Raw genomic sequence first — 18,704 nt, forward strand, 5'->3', positions numbered from 1 at the left:
ATCTTTAAATCAAAGACAAAGCATAAAAATTGTGTGATATGAAATATTCCAATTCATGTTTTATTTATATAGATTTATATTTATGTTTTGGTCATAACACAGTGCCACTTTTATTGTCCATAGAGGGCAAAAATACAAAGAAAAAAATAAGAACTATATGTGTATGTATAGCGCTGATGCCACTGAACATCTCGAGTGGTTGAAAGTAAAATAAATATTCAAGAATAATACTTTCACAATTTTTGTAAAATTGTATGTTGCGTTATATAAACTTATTTACATCGACTGCAGCACAAGGGTATTAATAATTAATGATGTTCATTTATATGAAGACACAATCTTGTTAATGATATCACACAGTAGCAAAACAGATAAATGTAATTTATTTACACAGCCCTGTGCCAGTTTTTATACTTTCAAATGATCACTTTTACAATATTCCTAGAACGTAATGTGTACCTGGCTCTTGCTGGCACCCCCTTGGTGATCCATGCATTATAACATACTGTGTAGCAGGTCTCATTAGATCTATCCATCCATCTTCTGATCTACAAGGGTTGCGGGGCGTGCTGGAGTCTATCCCAGCTGTCTTCGTGCAGTAGGCGGGGACACCCTGAACTGATTGCCAGCCAATCGCAGGGGACACATGGACGAACAACCATCCACGCTCACACTCACACCTTGGGACAAACAATGGACCAAACAATGGAAGAGTTAGACCTGGACTGGTCAAAGCTGGACAGCAACACAAATGAAGGGGCTCCGAGTTTGGTGGGCGCGTCTCGGAGGTCTAATAAGACGCATGGAGATGGAAGAACAGGGTTTCAAATTCACTACCTAATTCACCGGCAAGCACTGTGCTGCAAAGTATTAACTTGGGATTCTGTCATTAAGGTTGTGGTCATGCATAAACTCCATCAGAGCAGAGTTGATTATTATTTATTTCATAAATAGTGTAATTTATTTCCTGTCTTTTTCTCTGTGAAGAACCCGGTGAGGGTTATTTCGTTATTATTTATTTTATTAATAGTGTTATTATTTATTTCCTGACTTTTGTTCTATGAAGAATCCAGAAAAGGTTATTTGAATTGTGTGGGTTTCTGGAAAACAATACATTTTTACGTTTCGGTACTCTTGCAGTCACACGTTTTCTGTTACAAACTGACCCCGCCCCGCTATCAGTGAAGCGAAAATTTATGTGGTCCTCACAGGAAAAGGTTTGGGGACCACTGATTTCGAGTGTTCCATTGAGATGCCGTGCAGGTTTTTGGAATGTGGGAGGAAACCAGATTACCCAGAGAAAGCCCACACAGGCACGGGGAGAAAATGCAATTTCCTCTTTCATCTAGAACTGCTTCAAACAACAAACTGTATGCAGGAAAATTGATTAAGATTGCATGACTTTCGGTGTTTTATATTTCGTGTTGTGTTATTTTGTTGTTTTATGTTTTGTAAAGCGCTTTGTTACAGCGGCAACTTGTGTGAAAGCGCTATATAAATAAAGATGTATTGAAAGGTAGGCAGTATTTCCTTTTCACAAACTCACAAACTCTTCTATTTTTCTGTTTCGTTCATGTTGGGGTCCGTCATGGCATGTGTGTGGACGTGCGTGCGTATGCGCGCGTGTGCATGGACGGGTTCGTGCGTATGTCTTCACGCGCTGAAGTTTGGTTGGCTTGAAGAGCAGTTCTTCGGTTGGACACCCTTGCCCCAAACCATGACTGACTGCGGAACCACTGGGCTTGAAGCAGTTTGACTTTTTTGCTTCTTCAAACTGCGGGACCTTGATTTCCAAATGAAATGCAAAATCTACTCCATTCTAAAAAGAAGACAACAGACAACTTTTCCTCCTTAGCCCAGCACAGATACTTCTGGTGTTGTTTTGGGGTTCAGGTGTTGCTTAAGTGATGCAATTCTACAGCTGTTAGCCCATGTCATGCAGACATATGTATCTGGTGATTCTTGATGCACTGACATCTGCCTCAGCCTTGTGCAGCTCCGCCAGATTTATGAACCACCATTGGTTGACAATCCTCTCAATGCTGTGGTCATCCTTGTCACTTGTGCACTTTTGCTGGCCATGTTTTCCCCTTCCTCTTAACAATCTGTACACGTACTTTGACACAGCACTCTGTGAGCATTCTTTGTGAGACTTTTTTTCCTAATGGAGAGTGTCAGTGACGGTTTTATGCACAACCATAAATTTAGCAGTGTTTTCCGTGTTTCCGAAGCCTACCAAGCCAGACTGAGAAAAACCTTTGCAGTTGTTTTGTGTGAACTAGCTGACAAGATTGGGACACAGGAGGCCTACAATGTTGAATGTGCGCATGCTATTCGAATTTTTGAAACACTGGATTTTTTTTGGGGGGGGGGGTACTATTATTACCAAAATTGAAACAAATTAAGGTTTTAAATATTTCATTTTGTTTGTGGTGAACAAAAGTTTCATTTTATGGAAACAAATTATTGGAATAAATGGACTTACCCTCAATATTCAAATTTTCTGGCATCCACTTGTATATGACAAAATAAAACTCAAACCTGTGTCACAATTAATCACAACAGTCATGATACAAATGATCTATTGGCGACTGATCGGAATTGTGGTCTGAAGTCAGCTGAACAGGATAAGCGATATAGCAAATGGACGGACAGAAAGCATACCGTTTTCCCATTCTGACTTTCCTTCTTGAAAAGGTTTTTTTTTTTTAAATGACTTGAGTTGTACAAGTTTTAGTTTTTTTTTTTTTTTCAAATTATTTATCTTTAACGTCACAAAAACTGCCAATTGAGTTGGGGTAAGCCAACATTTTATATCCACTAAACTCTTGCTGAAAATGCCTCTTTAAATTATCTTCCCCATTTTCGCAATTGCCTTCCTTTGGACATTTTTCTCATGCTCCAAGTGACAATGTCTTTAAAATCTTTCTTCATGCTCTTGACTAATTTCTTCTTGCCAATACCGTGTCTTTTGTCGACAGTGCTTCCCAGTCTATGGTATTATTTTCCTCGTCATAATGGTTTTGGGAAATTGCTGCTTTTACAAGGTACCCTCTTATTTATTTGTTCCCTTTCTGACTCCGGTCTATTCTTTCTGACTTTAGCACAGCTTCAAACCTTGTGAAATCTAAAAGCAAATGGATCAAAGTACAATTTAACATATTCCAGCTTTGGTTCAAATGAAAAAAAAAAAGATCACAGGCTGTGTTCATCTGTCAGTCAAAAAATATATATATTTTTCATGTGGAAGTGCTCTCACTTGATAGAAAACTAAAAAGGAATTTTGAGGCTTTTCCACTCAAAGAAGCCCATACAAATACTATGACGCTTTCACAGTTAGCTTGTTTAGAATTGTGTTTTATTTTATTTATTTTAATTCACGCGAAACAAAATCAAGCACCAAGAAGGCTTGAAGTTTCAGCAGCATGCTTCATATTGTTTTACCATGGTGAAGATGGCAAGAGTATTGAAGTAGAAGAGTGGACGTAAAAATACTCTCAGATTGAGTGATGAGGATGTAAATTGAAATTTAGAGTTTTTCATGTAATTAGTGCACTCTTAAAACCGCTGGGTGGAGAAAAAAAAACTGTTTTGCTCAAAAATTGGAACGATTCTCTACTTGGGTGAATGTCACCCAATGTTCTCGGTTGTTTTATACAGAATGACCCATTAAAAATTTTTTTTTCTTTGTTTGTACAAAACAACCTAAATAATTGAATGGGAACGCGTGCACATCTGCAGAAAGTATGACTTTATCAGACACCTAAGTTAGGGCACTTTACTGCAACATCAGCAAGGCACCATCACTGAAAAATATGGGGGGGGAACAGCAAGTCTGTTACAGTCCAAGTGAGATCAATGTTTGATGTTCAGTGGTGAGGGTTAAAAAGAATTTTGCTTCTCATATGTGACTTTTGGTGAGTTTTTCTCATCGTCTTATTCCATGAACACTTTTGAAAGATATCAAAGGTGTATTTCAACTCTCTCTGGTCAGTCCGATTGAGAGCATGGATGAATTCCATCAGCAAGGCACGAACCCTCAGCGCGTTCATCTCCTCTGAACATTTCTCTTCCCTTGATCATCACAGTCCAATTGGCTGGAACTGATGCTATGATGCCTTTGGTCACTTGGATTTTTACTGTCAAGATCTCCAAGTTGGCCTTCGTCATACTGGGTGCAAGAATGTCTTAGCAAAGTTTCAGTCTTCATAATCATGGAGTTGCAGGAAATCCGAATGTTGGTAAAATGTCCTGTTTTTACTCTTGCTCTGACATGCCTGGAGTGCCCACACACAGGCACATAAACACATTAGAGGGCCTGTATCATTCTATTTCAATCTTTCCACAGCTAACTAATGATGATTAGGTATTACCGGTACCTTTGGCACAATGACAGTCTAATTTCTTATGAAATATGAGTTATTTTGTGGCTATTTTTCTAACCTGGAAGTAAGACATCTGCCTCGCTAAAACACCGCCTCTCCCTGTGCGGCTGCCGCACCCCTTGACATCATACTAAAGCCGGCCGCCTTGCGCACCGCCCATGAAACGGTTAATAGCAAGAATGATAGACGCACATATTTGTTAGTTTTTTGCTGGTAATCAGATGTTAAGAATACATCATGAAGACTCAGGAGGGAGGTATGGTTGTCTTTCTTGCAAGAGAGAGTGCGCTAAATAAAACATGTCTTGGTTCACAATCTTGGAGCAGCTCTCCAGCTGGCTCTGTCACGTAAACCGTTACAGGTTCCGGGGCAACTCTAAAGTTGCAGTGTCTCTCTTGTATTTATTAAGGAAGTCATAAATATGCAAATCTCCAAAGAGAGAGGGTGTGACATGTCAGAGAGTCCACAAATGACATGTCTGCAGACAGGAGACAATCAGCCTGAACACTGGTGCATTCCTGGGGTGGTTGGAGAGGTCATGCGGGGTGTCGGTCGCCTGTGTCCCCAGCTGTTATTGTATCCCAGCGACGTCGTGCTCTTTTGATATTGTCTTAATTTGAATCTTCACAGTTGAGTGCAGGACCCTTTTGGTCACTCCTTGACTGTCAAAACCTTCCTATTGTAAATGACATTTCTGCAGAGTCACAGTCTTGAGCAAACTCTTTGTTACTCCAATATTGTACAAGTAAATACTGTACAATAGTACTGAATTTAGTAGCTCTTTGCATGACCTGTTCAAAGTGCTTGTAAAAAGTGTAGCAATTAATTCATGGGATCTGCTGCCTCAGCCAAACATACTTGTACTGTCACTTTCAGTTTCCCACAAAAACAATAAAATGGTCACGGAACAAATCTTAATTGACGCAGAAGATGGAGCAATGACAAAGCCGGATTCAAATGAAGTTGGGACATTGTGGAAAAAAATCAGTGGTGGGCAGTCTGTTAGTCCGTCACTGAGACGAGGGGTACTTTGGGGAAGAGAAGTCGGAAAAGGAGCAGTCATGGTAGAAGAATTTGTTTTTTGTTGAAAGTGGTCCAAACTGTTTCTCAAATAATAAAATTCATTGTTGTTCAAAAGTGACAAAGTCCAAACATAAAATATCGCATCGCACCGCATGTCTCATGTGCGTTTGTTCATGGGGGAACTACAAGGGTTTGCTTCAAGCAGAGAAGAGTTGGGGCTCCTTCTTCTTCTCCAACAGGAAAAAAATAACTTGAACATGGTTATTGATTCTGGTGACTGGTGGTTGTGTACTTTGGTTGCAAAATGCTATCTTGGTTGACAGTTCAACAGCTTTATAAAAGCCGGTGCCCTCAGCAGATACGACAACTTCCTAATTCTCCAAGCCTGCTCCTTTTTGGCTCAGTCCTAGCCAGTATTGGAAGTTGGCTGTGGTTATCGCGCTCGCTCCCACAGACAGCATATTGTCCCACATTTTAAAAATTCCACAACACTGTTTGTGTCTGTTTGGGAGTCTATCGTGGGGGTGTGTTAGTGCCCATGACATGAGGGTTGCTTCCTCATCTGTGAAGGCATTATTAATGTTGAAAGGTATGTCCAGGATTTGAAACAATACAGTATATGCTAGCATCCAAGCAGGGGAGTCCATGCATCATTTCAGCAAAACAATGCCAAGTCACATTCTTCAACAGTTACAACAGTGTGGTTTCATACCAAAAGAGTGCAAATACAAGACTAGCGTGCCAGCAGTCCAGACCTGTCTTCTATTGAGAATGTGTGGCATGGTATGATGCACAAAGTATGACAACGAAGACCCTGGCCTGTTGAGCAACTGAAGTTGTACATCAAGCAAGAATGGGGGAAAAAAAAAATCCACCTTGAAAGCTTCAACAGTTCTTGTCCCCTTTCCCTAAAAACTTATTGAAAAGTGATGTAACCCAATGGTAAACATGCATCTCTCCCAGATATCAAATTCAAAATAAGTGCATATTTGATGGAGTATTTATACAGAAACAATAGGGCCCTCACAGTAATTTCTGCTCCGAACATTAAATATCTTGTCTATGTAGTGTATTCGATTGACTATAGGTTGAATAACATTTACAAAGCCATGTCTTCTGTTTTTATTTTTGATAAAATGCTTCAACTTAATTGGAATTTAGTTTGTTCAAAAACTGTTTTTCTTGAGCGTTTATCTGTATTTTTCTTACCTTCTTGTAATTGGACAGCTGTCAGTGGGAGGTAAAAAGTTTTGTATTTACTGCCAGCTTTTAACACGCACGCACACAGATAGAGTATTAAACCATTTGATTCACCCAAAATAAGCTTCTATATGAATGTCTTTGTTTTCCTTTCAAGAATTGACATTTACCTGTCTGGAATTCTGCAGATGACTCACAAAGACACAAACAAACAATAGCTGCACACAGTTGTAGTACCGTAATGCTCATTGGCAAGTGACAAGCCATATCTCTCGTTTGCTCATCTATTTCTTTGCTGTAAAATTCCCTCCTATCCGTCTTGGGAAACAGGTCGGAATGCAAAGTATTTTGACTTTGAGCAGCATGCAAGAAGGACATTTGATGACACATGTCATTGCTGGCTCAAGTTTTGATGATTCCAGCCATCTGCATTGAGCCATTTGCAGGAAAGATTTGAACAACACTTTACCTCCTACCATACATCCACCCATCCATCCATTTTCCGATCCGCTTTAATCTCACTAGGGTCGCGTGGGGTGCTGGAGCCTATCTATCCCAGCTGTCTTCGGGCAGTAGGCGGGGGACACCCTGAACCATTTGCCAGCCATTCGCAGGGCACACAGAGACGAACAACCTTTCGCGCTCACAATCACACCTAGGGACAATTTAGAGTGTTCAATCAGCATGCAAAGAATGTTTTTGGAATATGGGGGTAAACCGGAGTACACAGGGAAAACCCACGCAGGCACAGTGAGAACATGCAAACTCCACACAGGAAGGCCGGAGCCGGCATCAAACCCATGACCTCTGCACTGTGAGGTCGACGCGCTAACCACTGGACACCGGGCCGCCCTCCCAAATTCAAAAGAGGGAAATGCTCTTGTTTCGATCGACATGCAACCCAATAAAAATACCCAATAAAATAGTTTGTGAATCCCGAATGAAATTATGTTGTTTTGCAACACAACCTTTGCTTAGTTTACATAATGCACCCTGTAAACCCTTACACATTCACAGAACTCTTTTTTTTTTTGTAACAGATTACAAAAAAAATATTTGAGTGGTGTTCGTTGACGTGAAATGACCTCATTTCCATCCATGTCCATGAGGTGACTCTCAAAGTAGACCAGAATTAAGCTTTTTTTTTTTTTTTAATTGTCACAGGTGTACCACAAAAAATATTGGCCACCAGGTCCATCTGTGTGGAGTTTGCATGTTCTTCCTCTCTTCCTTTCCCAATGAGGATAAAGGCTAAACAAAATGAATGAACCAATGGGAAAGCCAAAAATTCAACTTTAGAACGAGATTTTGGTTGAAAATTGTGGTTATTTAGACTGAGAAAGAAAGTTGTTGCTATTGAATAGGCTGTCAAACACAACACTGCCACTCTGTTCATTCTGCTGTGTCAGAAACTGCAAATGTGCATTGAGTTCAGATATTCACCTCCACTCTCCTCATCTCACAATGATTCGTGAATCATACAAATTTGCAGCAGCATGCTTAACCAGTATATTGACTGATTTTAGATCAAGATATACATCTATACAAGGATAAGGATGAATACAAACGGAAATTGCTTGTCGCCAAAAGATAAAAATGACCCAAAACGCAAATAATACTAACCGTGACTAAGAATATAACAAAAAAACTACTAACAAAAGCAAAACCAAAACATTGTGAGAGAAAATACATAAAATAAACAAGACGTCTAGATGAATTCAACACTTGAGGACAGAGTAGTGAGCAAGGTGAATTATCCGACAAAGGCATGACAAGTTGGCCGTCATTATATACATGGCTGATTATGGATGACAGGTGCGCGGCTGGAGGAAAGGGCCCTCCTTTGCCACTTGCTGGAGACACACAGAAACAAAATCATGACACACACACACACACACACACACACACACACACACACACACACACACACACACACAGCAATATTTATGCTGCCCAACAAACGTTACCTATTTGAAGTTGACTGGACCTTCCCGGAAGGTATCATGGTTTTCTTGCCTAAATTCTGTATGAATGTTGGTGTAGATTGTAGAAGGTTGTCTGTGTTTTTACCTTGTGACTGAAAGGCGACCAGTTCAGGTAGTTGTCGGCCTTTTTGCCTTAAGTCAGCCGTGATGGGCCACAGCTCCCGTCACCCTGAACAGGATAAATGCTGTAGAAAATTAAAAGGTGAACGGACCTTGACTGATTGAATACATTCTTGTTCATCAACTACTTTCGATCTCACAAAAGCAAATATTTAATATGGTGATAAATGTGTCCAACCAAATATGCGGTTCACTCTTTATCTTCCACCCAAAGTTCATTTTCCCAAATCCCCTGAAAAATAAAACAAATAAGCATTCTCCAGTTTGATCCCCTAGTTGTTATTCAGTCAATGTACAGTATATTTGGAAAAGATACGAATCCAAAACTTTCTCACTATGCAGTGACACCCTGTTAACAAATGAGTCATTTATTTCCCCTGTCATGGCAGGTTACATTAAGTTGCACATCATTTTGTGAAAGAGGCAATAATTTTCTTTGACAATCTTAAAGGTATAAAAGCACTTCTGCTTAGCCAGGGATGGAGCCTATCCCAGCTCATTTATATCCACATGCAGGTGACACTATGGAATGATCACTAGTCACTCACAGGGCTGACAGATTGCACTTGCAGCTATTGGTATTTAGACCTTTGCTCAAACTCAAATTTCAAAACTTGCTCTAGGGAAATTATTTTGAGGGTTTGGTCAAGTGTGAACACAGGAATCCAAAACTTGTTGCGCAAGCAGCAAACAAGAGAACTTGCTGGTACTTTGGTCTGCTTAAAGGGCCCAATAGGTTTTGCTGCACATCATGTTGAATCGTCTGAAGTCCAATGTGTGATTCAGTGGGGTTTTTTTTTGCTATTCAATGGGTATGTTAGTTGGATGATTTTTTTTTTTTTTTGTGCGCTGTGAAGAACAGGGAAAATTATAATTCCTAAAATTATATTATATTTCTTGTTCATAAACACGGGAAGGAGCGGCCTTTTTCTTTAATTGACACTTTTCTCCTCTTCTTATGGATTTAGATGTTAGGTTAGGTATTTATATTTGGGTTTTGCTGGCAAGTTTTTCAATTTAGGATTAATTTTGAAAATTTTATTTGTTGTCTCGAGCGGCCTGGTGCCTGACAGGTTAATGCGTCGGCCTCACAGTGCAGAGGTGCAGGGTTCGATTGCAGGCCCTGGCCTTCCTGTGTGGAGTTTTCATGTTCTCCCCTTGCGTGGGTGTGTTTTCTCTGGGTATTCCAGTTTCCTCCCATATTCCAAAAAGATGCATGGCAGGCTGATTTAAACACTCAAAATTGTCCCAAGGTGTGAGTGTGAGCATAAATGGTTGTTCGTCTGTGTGTGCCCGGTGACTGGCTGGCGACCAGTTCAGGGTGTGCCCTGCCTACTTCCCGATGACAGCTGGGAGAGGCTCCAGCACGCCCCGCGAACCTTGTGAGATTAAAGCGGATCAGAAAATGGATGGATGGATGGTTGTTGTGTTGACATTTTTCCCTTTGAAATCAAAAGAAATCCTCCTGTGTACTTGGCGCTTTTGTGACACTTGCCTTTCAGGAGAGTGGGTGAGCCATTTTACATCCTAGTTTCTTGGGTCGATCCGAACAAAACCAGAGCATGTACAGTCATTCAGTGACACAGGAGCAGTGGGCAACTTATTCGGGAAGTCAGGTGCTTTGCTCAAGTGTACCTCAGTTTCAAATGCTTGAGGGACATAAAGAGCCAAGGTGGGATAATGCACAACTTCTGCGTAAGGCTTTGTCATTTTTTACCTGACCTTTTTCTTTACCTACAATCTGATTGTCAACCATTGGGACTGGGGCTTTAACACCAGAAAGGCAAATGCACCACCAAGAAATTGGGCACAAAATTTCCATGACACTTGAAATCCCGCATCTGTTCATGTTTAATGAGGTTGGGGCTCGGGTGTACAGAGGCACAAATGGACCTGCCAAGCAATTTGCACCACTCCACCAGGCTTCTCAGGAGGCTACATAGTACATTACCGTGAATGAGCTTGCTGTGTGGATGAGAAGGCATGTTGAGGAAATAATGTGTGACTGGAAAGTTATTTAGTGACTTAGGTGCGAATGTATTGGGTGGAAATAGCTCATCTGTAACAAGGTTTTTATAGTTGATGAAAATGAACTAAACAACGAAAACACTAAAACAGAAAAAACATTTTCATTCATTAGACTTGATCAAAATGTTTGTCTCAAAGGAAATATAACTGAAACTTCATTTTACATTCACAAAACGAATGAAAGTATAATTATTGCAAAATTGCATTTTTTTTTCATCTTTAATACGTGAGCTTGGAATTGATTTTATTCTCTTTTGCTGCTGGCTGCAAGACAAATTGTCAAGTTATCTGGTAGGTGCGGTCCTTATACTGTTGAGTATTTCGCCTCAACGTGTTGTCATCTGGTGACAGCCAATAAACCAAGACAAAAATGAAACTTTCAATCCATCCATCCATTTTCACCACCGCTTATCCAGAACAGGGTCGTGGGGTGTTGCTGAAAGCCTTTCCCATCTGACTTCGGACAGAAGGCAGATTGGGCAAGTCTGTTGAAGTTACCCTTTGTGTAGGACTACGTTGTGTTGTAAAATGGCAGGTCAGAATGACCCTGACTGGACTTCCGGTATGACAGCGAGAGGGTAAGCTGCAAACGCGTGGAGCTCCCGGCCGTACGAGCAAAAAAACGGAGAAAAAAAACGACAAAAGAACGGCGGCTGCGACCCGAACATAGGATAAGATGGATATGAACAAGGCTCAGTCTGGAAAGGGAAAGGAGAAGAAGAAGAAGAGCGAGAAACAGACTGAAAACACACACGACGAAGATGAAGGGGGACCGGCGCTAGCGGCTAATGCTAACGTAGCATTAGCTCGCGACATCGACAATCAACCTGGCTGGGCGTCGGCATTACAGGCTAATCTACGGAGCGGACTCGGAGAAATAAGAGCCAAAATGGACACGGGACAACACCATTTAGACGTCAAGTTGGACAGAATCGCCAAACAAATGGAGGAGATGAAACAAGGACTTGAACACTTGTGGGAGGAAACCAACAGAAAGCTTGAATTCGTGAACGCTGACATCCGGGTGCAAAGGAAGGATATTGAGATGCTGGAAGAAAGAGCAGGTGAAGTGGAGGAATGGAGTACAGAGGTACAGGAAATTCTCACTGTCTCACTCGAACAACAAAGGAAGCTCCAACAGAAAGTGGCCGACTTGGAAGGAAGGTCGAGGAGGAACAACATCCGAATTTGGGGACTGAAAGAGGGGGTATACAAAATCCTCTGTATTCATATGTTCAGAATTGTATGGTCCTATATGTTGTTAAAATAATAAAGATGCAAGTTACAAAAAAGAATGACCCTGACTGAATGTAAATGTAGTTATATTTGCCTAATGCCATTCTGTCATTTAAGAACTCGCAATTAATCACATGGCTTTTTCTTCACGTCCACAACCATTAGGAAAATATATATCCACAGTTCAAATCCAGAAAAAAAAAGTTGTCCATTGGTATTCTGTTCTGTTGTGTCGCAGGAAATTTAGGACTGCTTTTGAATTGTCTGATTCTTCTGGTAGTGATGAAGTGCTGCAGCTCTCAATTATTTGCAGCAAACGGTACGGGAGAAGCAGCGAAAGTCAGCAAAACCACAGCGAGTCACATAGATCAACATATACAGTACTACATGCATATGTTTACTGTATTTTGTTATTCATACACTAACCTAACCTAACTTATACATGTTTAAATCTATTAGTATACAGCATTAAGTAATGTTAATTACTAAATAAATTATGTCTACATGCATGTATACCATTAAATTTGGCCTTATAAATATTTTTATACTCATACACATGTACATGTACCTATACGCAGCACATTTTGAATCTTTATTACATAAACTGATGATGACAGAAAAGTGTTAGCATGCGGAGATGTGGAAAATAATGATATGAGGAGATGTGTCTCAACGTCGTGTCTCAACTGCCCTTTGACCCATCGTGTCTTTTAAGCATCATACTCCCACCACTGACCTCAAGATATGCATCCCCGGTGAATTTCTATCCTTTGTGGGTTATCACAGGCACAAATGATGCTGACAAAGAGATCTAATTAGTCAAATGGGCAGTTTTGTCTCCCCACCTGGCCTCTTCAATCTGCAAATTGGGTGTCCGTTCCACAATCAGAAGTTATGCCATGTAATAAGAACCCAGATTGCTTAATCCCATAAAACAATGCACAGAATAGGTTAGTGGAATTGCTACTCTTGAGTTGTTGTTTCATATTTGTCGTAATATTCTTGACTTTATCTGGCCTGCCTTTTTTTAAATAAATGTTGGCAGTCAAAGTATTTATTGTGTTTGGAGTAAGTTTGATTGATCAGGTGAGCTCTTCAAAAATCAATTTCGAACTAAAGATTTGCATTTCATTTGTGTCTGAAACTTTTGAGGCAGAGAAACAGTATTTCAACTGATGTACACGATAACACAAACAGTCAAGTCCTGATTGTTTGACTGGTGAGAGAGCGCCACACTGTGCTCCAGCATGGGGTTCATGCGCAGCTGCACCTGGACATTTTGTTATATTGCTATGAGTTCGTAATAAACTATTTTACACTTGATGGTAAATGAACTCTGAATCAATGTTATCACATACCAGTTCTGGAATTAATTATGTTCAAATATACAGAGCAAAGCTTGTTTATTACCATTTAGCATCTAATCCTACCCATACATCTGAAGACCTCGAAAAGATTTGAAAATGATCCTTGGAAGACTATCATCACACACCTGGTCACATTTAAACACGAGTTACCAAGTTTTTTGTCCCAGCCTTGACTCAGAATGACATTTTACAATGACTGTGGATTTTGCAGTGTCACTATGCTCATGCTCTTGGTAGAACCCTACAAAATGGAGAAGCAGAAGCTTTTGGCTCCAGCTCCCCGAGTATATGTAGCAGTTTGTCAAGAAAAAAACTCACACTGCAGAATGTGGGCATGGCTGTGGTTTTGAAATATGATATGCATGGATATATGTAAATTATGTACGTATACCCATTTTTAATGTCATTTATAATACAAACTCAATCCCAAAGATCATCATGACAAACACCCATTACAATCTGTCAAAACACTGTATTGCTGTATTTATATTAGCCTTCAGTCCAAAATCCCTTTTCGAAGCACACAGTCCTGCTGAGGGACAAGAACGTGTGGTGATATAAAGAATGATGTGAAGTCCTGTCTTGCCAAGACTGCAGACCGGGTTGCTTGCCCTCTGCCGAGCTGTACGGTGTCCAAGAAGCTGCTGTCCCTCGACTACTGTCCTCCATCTTCCATAGACAGAAGCAGGTGCAGGTGTGAAAGAATCAGAAAACCTGGGTGGGATGTAATGTACAGTATGTTGTAGGTGTTGGCAGCATCTGTGCTGCAGAGGGAATTGTGAAGAGCAACACAGGCCTTCACAACTTTAACAGTCTCATCAGAATGGAATTAAATTTGTCGTCGCAGGACTCGTCATCGCGCTGCCAGGATGCCAGAGGTGTTTTCTATCAATCTCCTGCCGCTTGAGTGGTGATAGTTGTAAATTCATCAAGATTTTTGCCTGCAGTGCAGTTCAGGGCGATTACATTTTTATTTAAAAAAAAAAAAAAAAAAGAAATTATCTTACTCAAATGAATAACACACATGGAAAAATTTGGATTAGGTTGTGGAGGAAGGGGAATGATGCATCACCCAGGAAGACGTTTGGAACAGTAATTGTGGTATGAGGAAGGTTGATCTGCGATTGGCTGTGAACCAGTTCAGGGTGTGCCCCGCCTACTGCCCAAAGACAGCTGGCATAGGCTACAGCACGCCCGTGACCCTTGTGAGGATAAACGGATTAGAAAATGGGTGGATGGATGGCAGGGAGTGATAGGTCCAGGATCCAATGAAGCAATTTCCTCACAAATACGCACACATAGAAAGCCTTATTGCGGCATGGTGGTTAGACTAGTTAGCACGTCCGTCTCACAGCACAGAGGTGCAGGGTTCGATTCCGGCTCCGGCCTTCCTGTGTGGAATTTGAATGTTCTCCCCGTGCCTGCGTGGGTTTCCTCCCACAGCCCAAAAACATACATGGTCAGCTGATTGAACACTCGAAATTGTCCCTCGGTGTGAGTGTGAGCGCAGATGGTTGTATGTAGATGTGTGCCCTGCGATTGGCTGGCAACCAGTTCAGGGTGTCCCCTGCCCTAAAACAGTTTGGATAGGCTACGGCACACCTGCTACTGATGATTACTAAAGAAGGAAAAGATGTAGAAACAAACATTTTTCCTGGTGGGAGAAGACATTCTACTCTCTCATTTTGTTGGCTCGATGCTTGTATTGTCACAAAACAACTCGGTCATAATGCTTTAAAATGGCTGGCAATATGGGAAATTTTGCTTTGAAAATGACTGTCAGTGAATGAATGAACACATACATTGCAAAAAATACTTAATTATTGAGTCCAATCATGATTTATGTTTTTACTTGCAGGTCAGAGGTCAGTGAAAGCAGAAGTCCAAGTGGAGGGACATGATGTCCATGCAAAGTAAGTGCAGTGATCCCTTGCTAAATTGTGCTTCATTTATCGTGGCTTCACTACATTGTGTTTATTTTTCCGAAGTACTGTATTAACAAAAAATGCTGAATACCTCAGAGGTTTTGATAATGGCTGTACGCATGATGATCCTGGCACCAACATCAACCAATGACAGCACGAGTGGTTTTATCCCTTGAACTGATTGGCTAGATGCCCCGCCCAGCACCTTCCCTTGTGTCTCATCACGGACTCTCTCAGTTGACTCTGATCCGTGTCAAGTCATGCTCTTGACGCCGATCAGTGTCTTGTCAGCTGTGGACTCTTTGATCAGTGTCTCTTCGTGCTGTTTGTTTGCTACATGCACGTGGGGGTGAAAGCGAAAGTGAGCACAGGCGAGCCCGAGAGAGAGTGGGTGATTGGGCTTGTCCGAAAAACACAGCACGTCTCTCTTCGCCTCCTCCTCATCAATACCGATGAATTGTCTTATCATGAACACATCGGCTGCACGGGGATAGCTGGCCAGCAGCTAGTTCGAGGCTAACGGTAGCTACACTGTCGGAGTGGCGTAAGTTAGAGTAACACAAGTCTCTTTGTCTCTCTCAGAAGGCAATGCTGATGAATGTTAATTACTGTATAAGGTTTTATAATGAAAGATTTCAGTAAATACGCGTACAGCTATAATCTTTTTCTCAGGTATGTAAAGTATAAATACTGTTTACATATTTTAAACATGCTGGTACCCACATACACTTACACGAAAATTCCTAGGGGGCGGAGCCAACGCTCCATCGCGGTTTTTCATTAATCGTGGCACGGTCCTGGTCCCCATTAACCATGATAAGTGAGGGAACACTGTATACTGTAATTTCCAGACTATAAACCACGACTTTTGTCACACACTTTCAACCCTGCGGCTTATTTAATGATGTGGCCTATTTAAACATTTTTCCAACGGCCGCCAGGGAGCGCAGGAGCAGAAAAGGTAACAGTGAGACGCTGTCATGTGTCACAGTGAAAATAACCAGGCATGAGAGGGCGCATTTCACCTGTGTTTTGAGCTGGATTGCAATCCGAAAGCTGTGTGGCCGGGTTGTCAGAGTTTCTGTCAGAGATTTTCTCGGACAAAGTTAAAGAAATGACTCGGCACACAGGAAAATTGTCTTCAATATCGGCGGGAGCGGATCTCTGAGAGCGAACGGCAGTTTAGTTGCTCCGATGATCACACACTCGGCTCCCTCTCCGCCGGTTCGAACTTTTATTGCAAAATACAAGAAAGACACTGCCCCCGAGATTTGCATACCGCGCCCCCCGGTCCGGCCCCTCGGTAGTGATCTAATCCAGGGGTCCCCAAACGCCGGTCCGCGGACCGGTACCGGTCCGCAGGGCATTTGGTACCGGGCCGCACAGAAAGAACTTGCCTTAATTCCGTTTTATTTTTTTCGGAAAACGAAATATGTTTTATTTTGAAAAATTACCGGATTCTCCGTTACATCCGTCTGAGTCACGCTTGACACACGTCAAGCCACGCTTCTCCGTCACGGTGACTGATTACGCTAAAATCAAAACGCCGGAGCTCGCAAAAAGAGTAAAAAAAACTGCTGGAGATCGCAAATAACGGCGGCCTTAAAAGGACGTTCGCAGCCACTGGACTAAAAGTAATATTACCATTGCGATCAGAGTGTTGCGGCCAGATTAGACGCTCCTTGTGTTTATTATTATATTTGGAAAACACCACAGTGTTCATGCAGCTCATACCATATTATTTTGTTGTATTATTTCTGGCATCGTAGATGCCGGTCCGTGAAAATATTGTCTGACATAAACCGGTCCGTGGGGCAAAAAAGGTTGGGGACCCCTGATCTAATCTACCCGAATACACAAGTCACAGACTTTGCTGATGACAAATGTCCACCTGGGCGCGACAGCTGTTCCCAAACTGTCTTTTGGTATTCAACAACTCTTTGTTCCCAATTTGTTTATTCCCTCTCTGTGATTGAATCTAGCCTTCTTCCATCTGTTCGCCCCCCTTGCTTTGACGTGATTACTCAAGAAAAGGCCCTCCGCCCAAACGGCCGACACCTCTGCGCTGAGTATGTCCAGACATGCCCAAATTAACCGAAACTTTAAACATGATACAATTTTGTTCATAGATTTCTCTATCACGGGTCTATGACAGACTTGAACACAAAATAAATTTTATGAAGGCTTCATTCCCGACTGAACATAGAAAATGTACAGCATTAATAAAATAAAAGACTGAGATATGTCATATCTGATGAACAAATAGAAAAGTATATAAAAATAAACAACAGTCGTGGCTTGTGAGCACTTTCCGAAATGTTGTATGTGCCCGAAACACGCGGAAAACAACTACCGTAAATTCCGGATTACAAGCCGCTACTTTTTTCCACACTTTCAACACTGCGGCGTGCAATATGAAGCGACTTTTTCATTTTTTTTTTTCCATCACAGGAAAAACATGGACCAATAAAATGAATGAGTAGTTCACTGAGGTCCAATGAGATTGTATGACTAATCACAACTTCCGCTCTTTTTGCTGTAGCGGGGGAAAAATGTGTTACCCGGCAACAGTCGACCAATAAAATGAATGAGTAGTACACAGGGGTCCAATGAAATTGTATGATTACCGGTAATCACAACTTCCTTATTTCAGCCTTTCTTCTAACCCTGATCAACATGGAGAATACGAGACGAAAAGCATATGATGCAGCTTTTAAACTAAAAGTGATCACTGGCAGTTAAAGAAGGAAATCGAGCTGCTGCCCGTAATCTTGGCATAGACGAGTCGATGGTGCGAAGGTGGAGGCTCCGGCAAGAAGAACTGAGCCAGTGTAAAAAGACAACCAAAGCTTTTAAAGCTTTTAAAGGTGGGCCGTCGTGGTGTTATAGATTCATGAAATGGAAGCCTGTCTATTAGTGCACGCACGACGTTGTGTCAGCAGCTACATCCCAATTACGAGGACAAACTTGCTTCGTTCGGCACGTTCACGCAAACAAATATAGCGGAGAATTCCATCAGCCCAGATGAAATAATAAATATGGACGAAGACCCTCTGACATTTGATTTGCCTCAAACTCGGACTGTAAATAAAAAAAGGTGACTCCCCCGTCATACTGAAAACAAGCGGCCACAAGAGAACCCATTTTACCTGTGTTTTGAGCCGCGCAGCATCGGGCCTAAAGCTGCCAACGATGATCATTTTTAAGCGGCTGACTATAGAAATAATTTCATACAGCGATACCTCCGCTGACGAACGCCTCAGCTCACGAACTTTTCGCCTCAAAAACATTAAATTTGCGAGCATATTGTCTCTGCTGACGAACTAGTTTTCGGCGGACGAACCAAACCACGCGGTCGAACAGCGCCACGGTGGCGGCCACGAGAAGCTGACGCACGCTCACGGCGTCCCAGTTCGTCACCCCCTTTCTTTGAGG

The 18,704-nt window shown here is 41.6% G+C and overlaps 1 protein-coding gene across 2 annotated transcripts in view; it reads left to right on the forward strand.

Annotated features, from left to right (window-relative positions):
* LOC109529128 (junction plakoglobin-like) overlaps window positions 1–18,704 on the forward strand; it is a 146,032-nt gene that overhangs the window by 68,762 nt on the left and 58,566 nt on the right. For both annotated transcript variants that reach the window (XM_019892331.1, XM_019892322.1), the window contains exon 2: window positions 15,203–15,257. In XM_019892331.1, the coding sequence (XP_019747890.1) occupies window positions 15,242–15,257 (16 nt within the window). In that variant the 5' untranslated portion in view covers window positions 15,203–15,241. The remainder of the gene's footprint in view (window positions 1–15,202; window positions 15,258–18,704) is intronic.

This window comes from Hippocampus comes, unplaced genomic scaffold (genome assembly GCF_001891065.2).
Source record: "Hippocampus comes isolate QL1 unplaced genomic scaffold, H_comes_QL1_v1.1 scaffold257, whole genome shotgun sequence".
Classification (NCBI taxonomy): domain Eukaryota; kingdom Metazoa; phylum Chordata; class Actinopteri; order Syngnathiformes; family Syngnathidae; genus Hippocampus; species Hippocampus comes.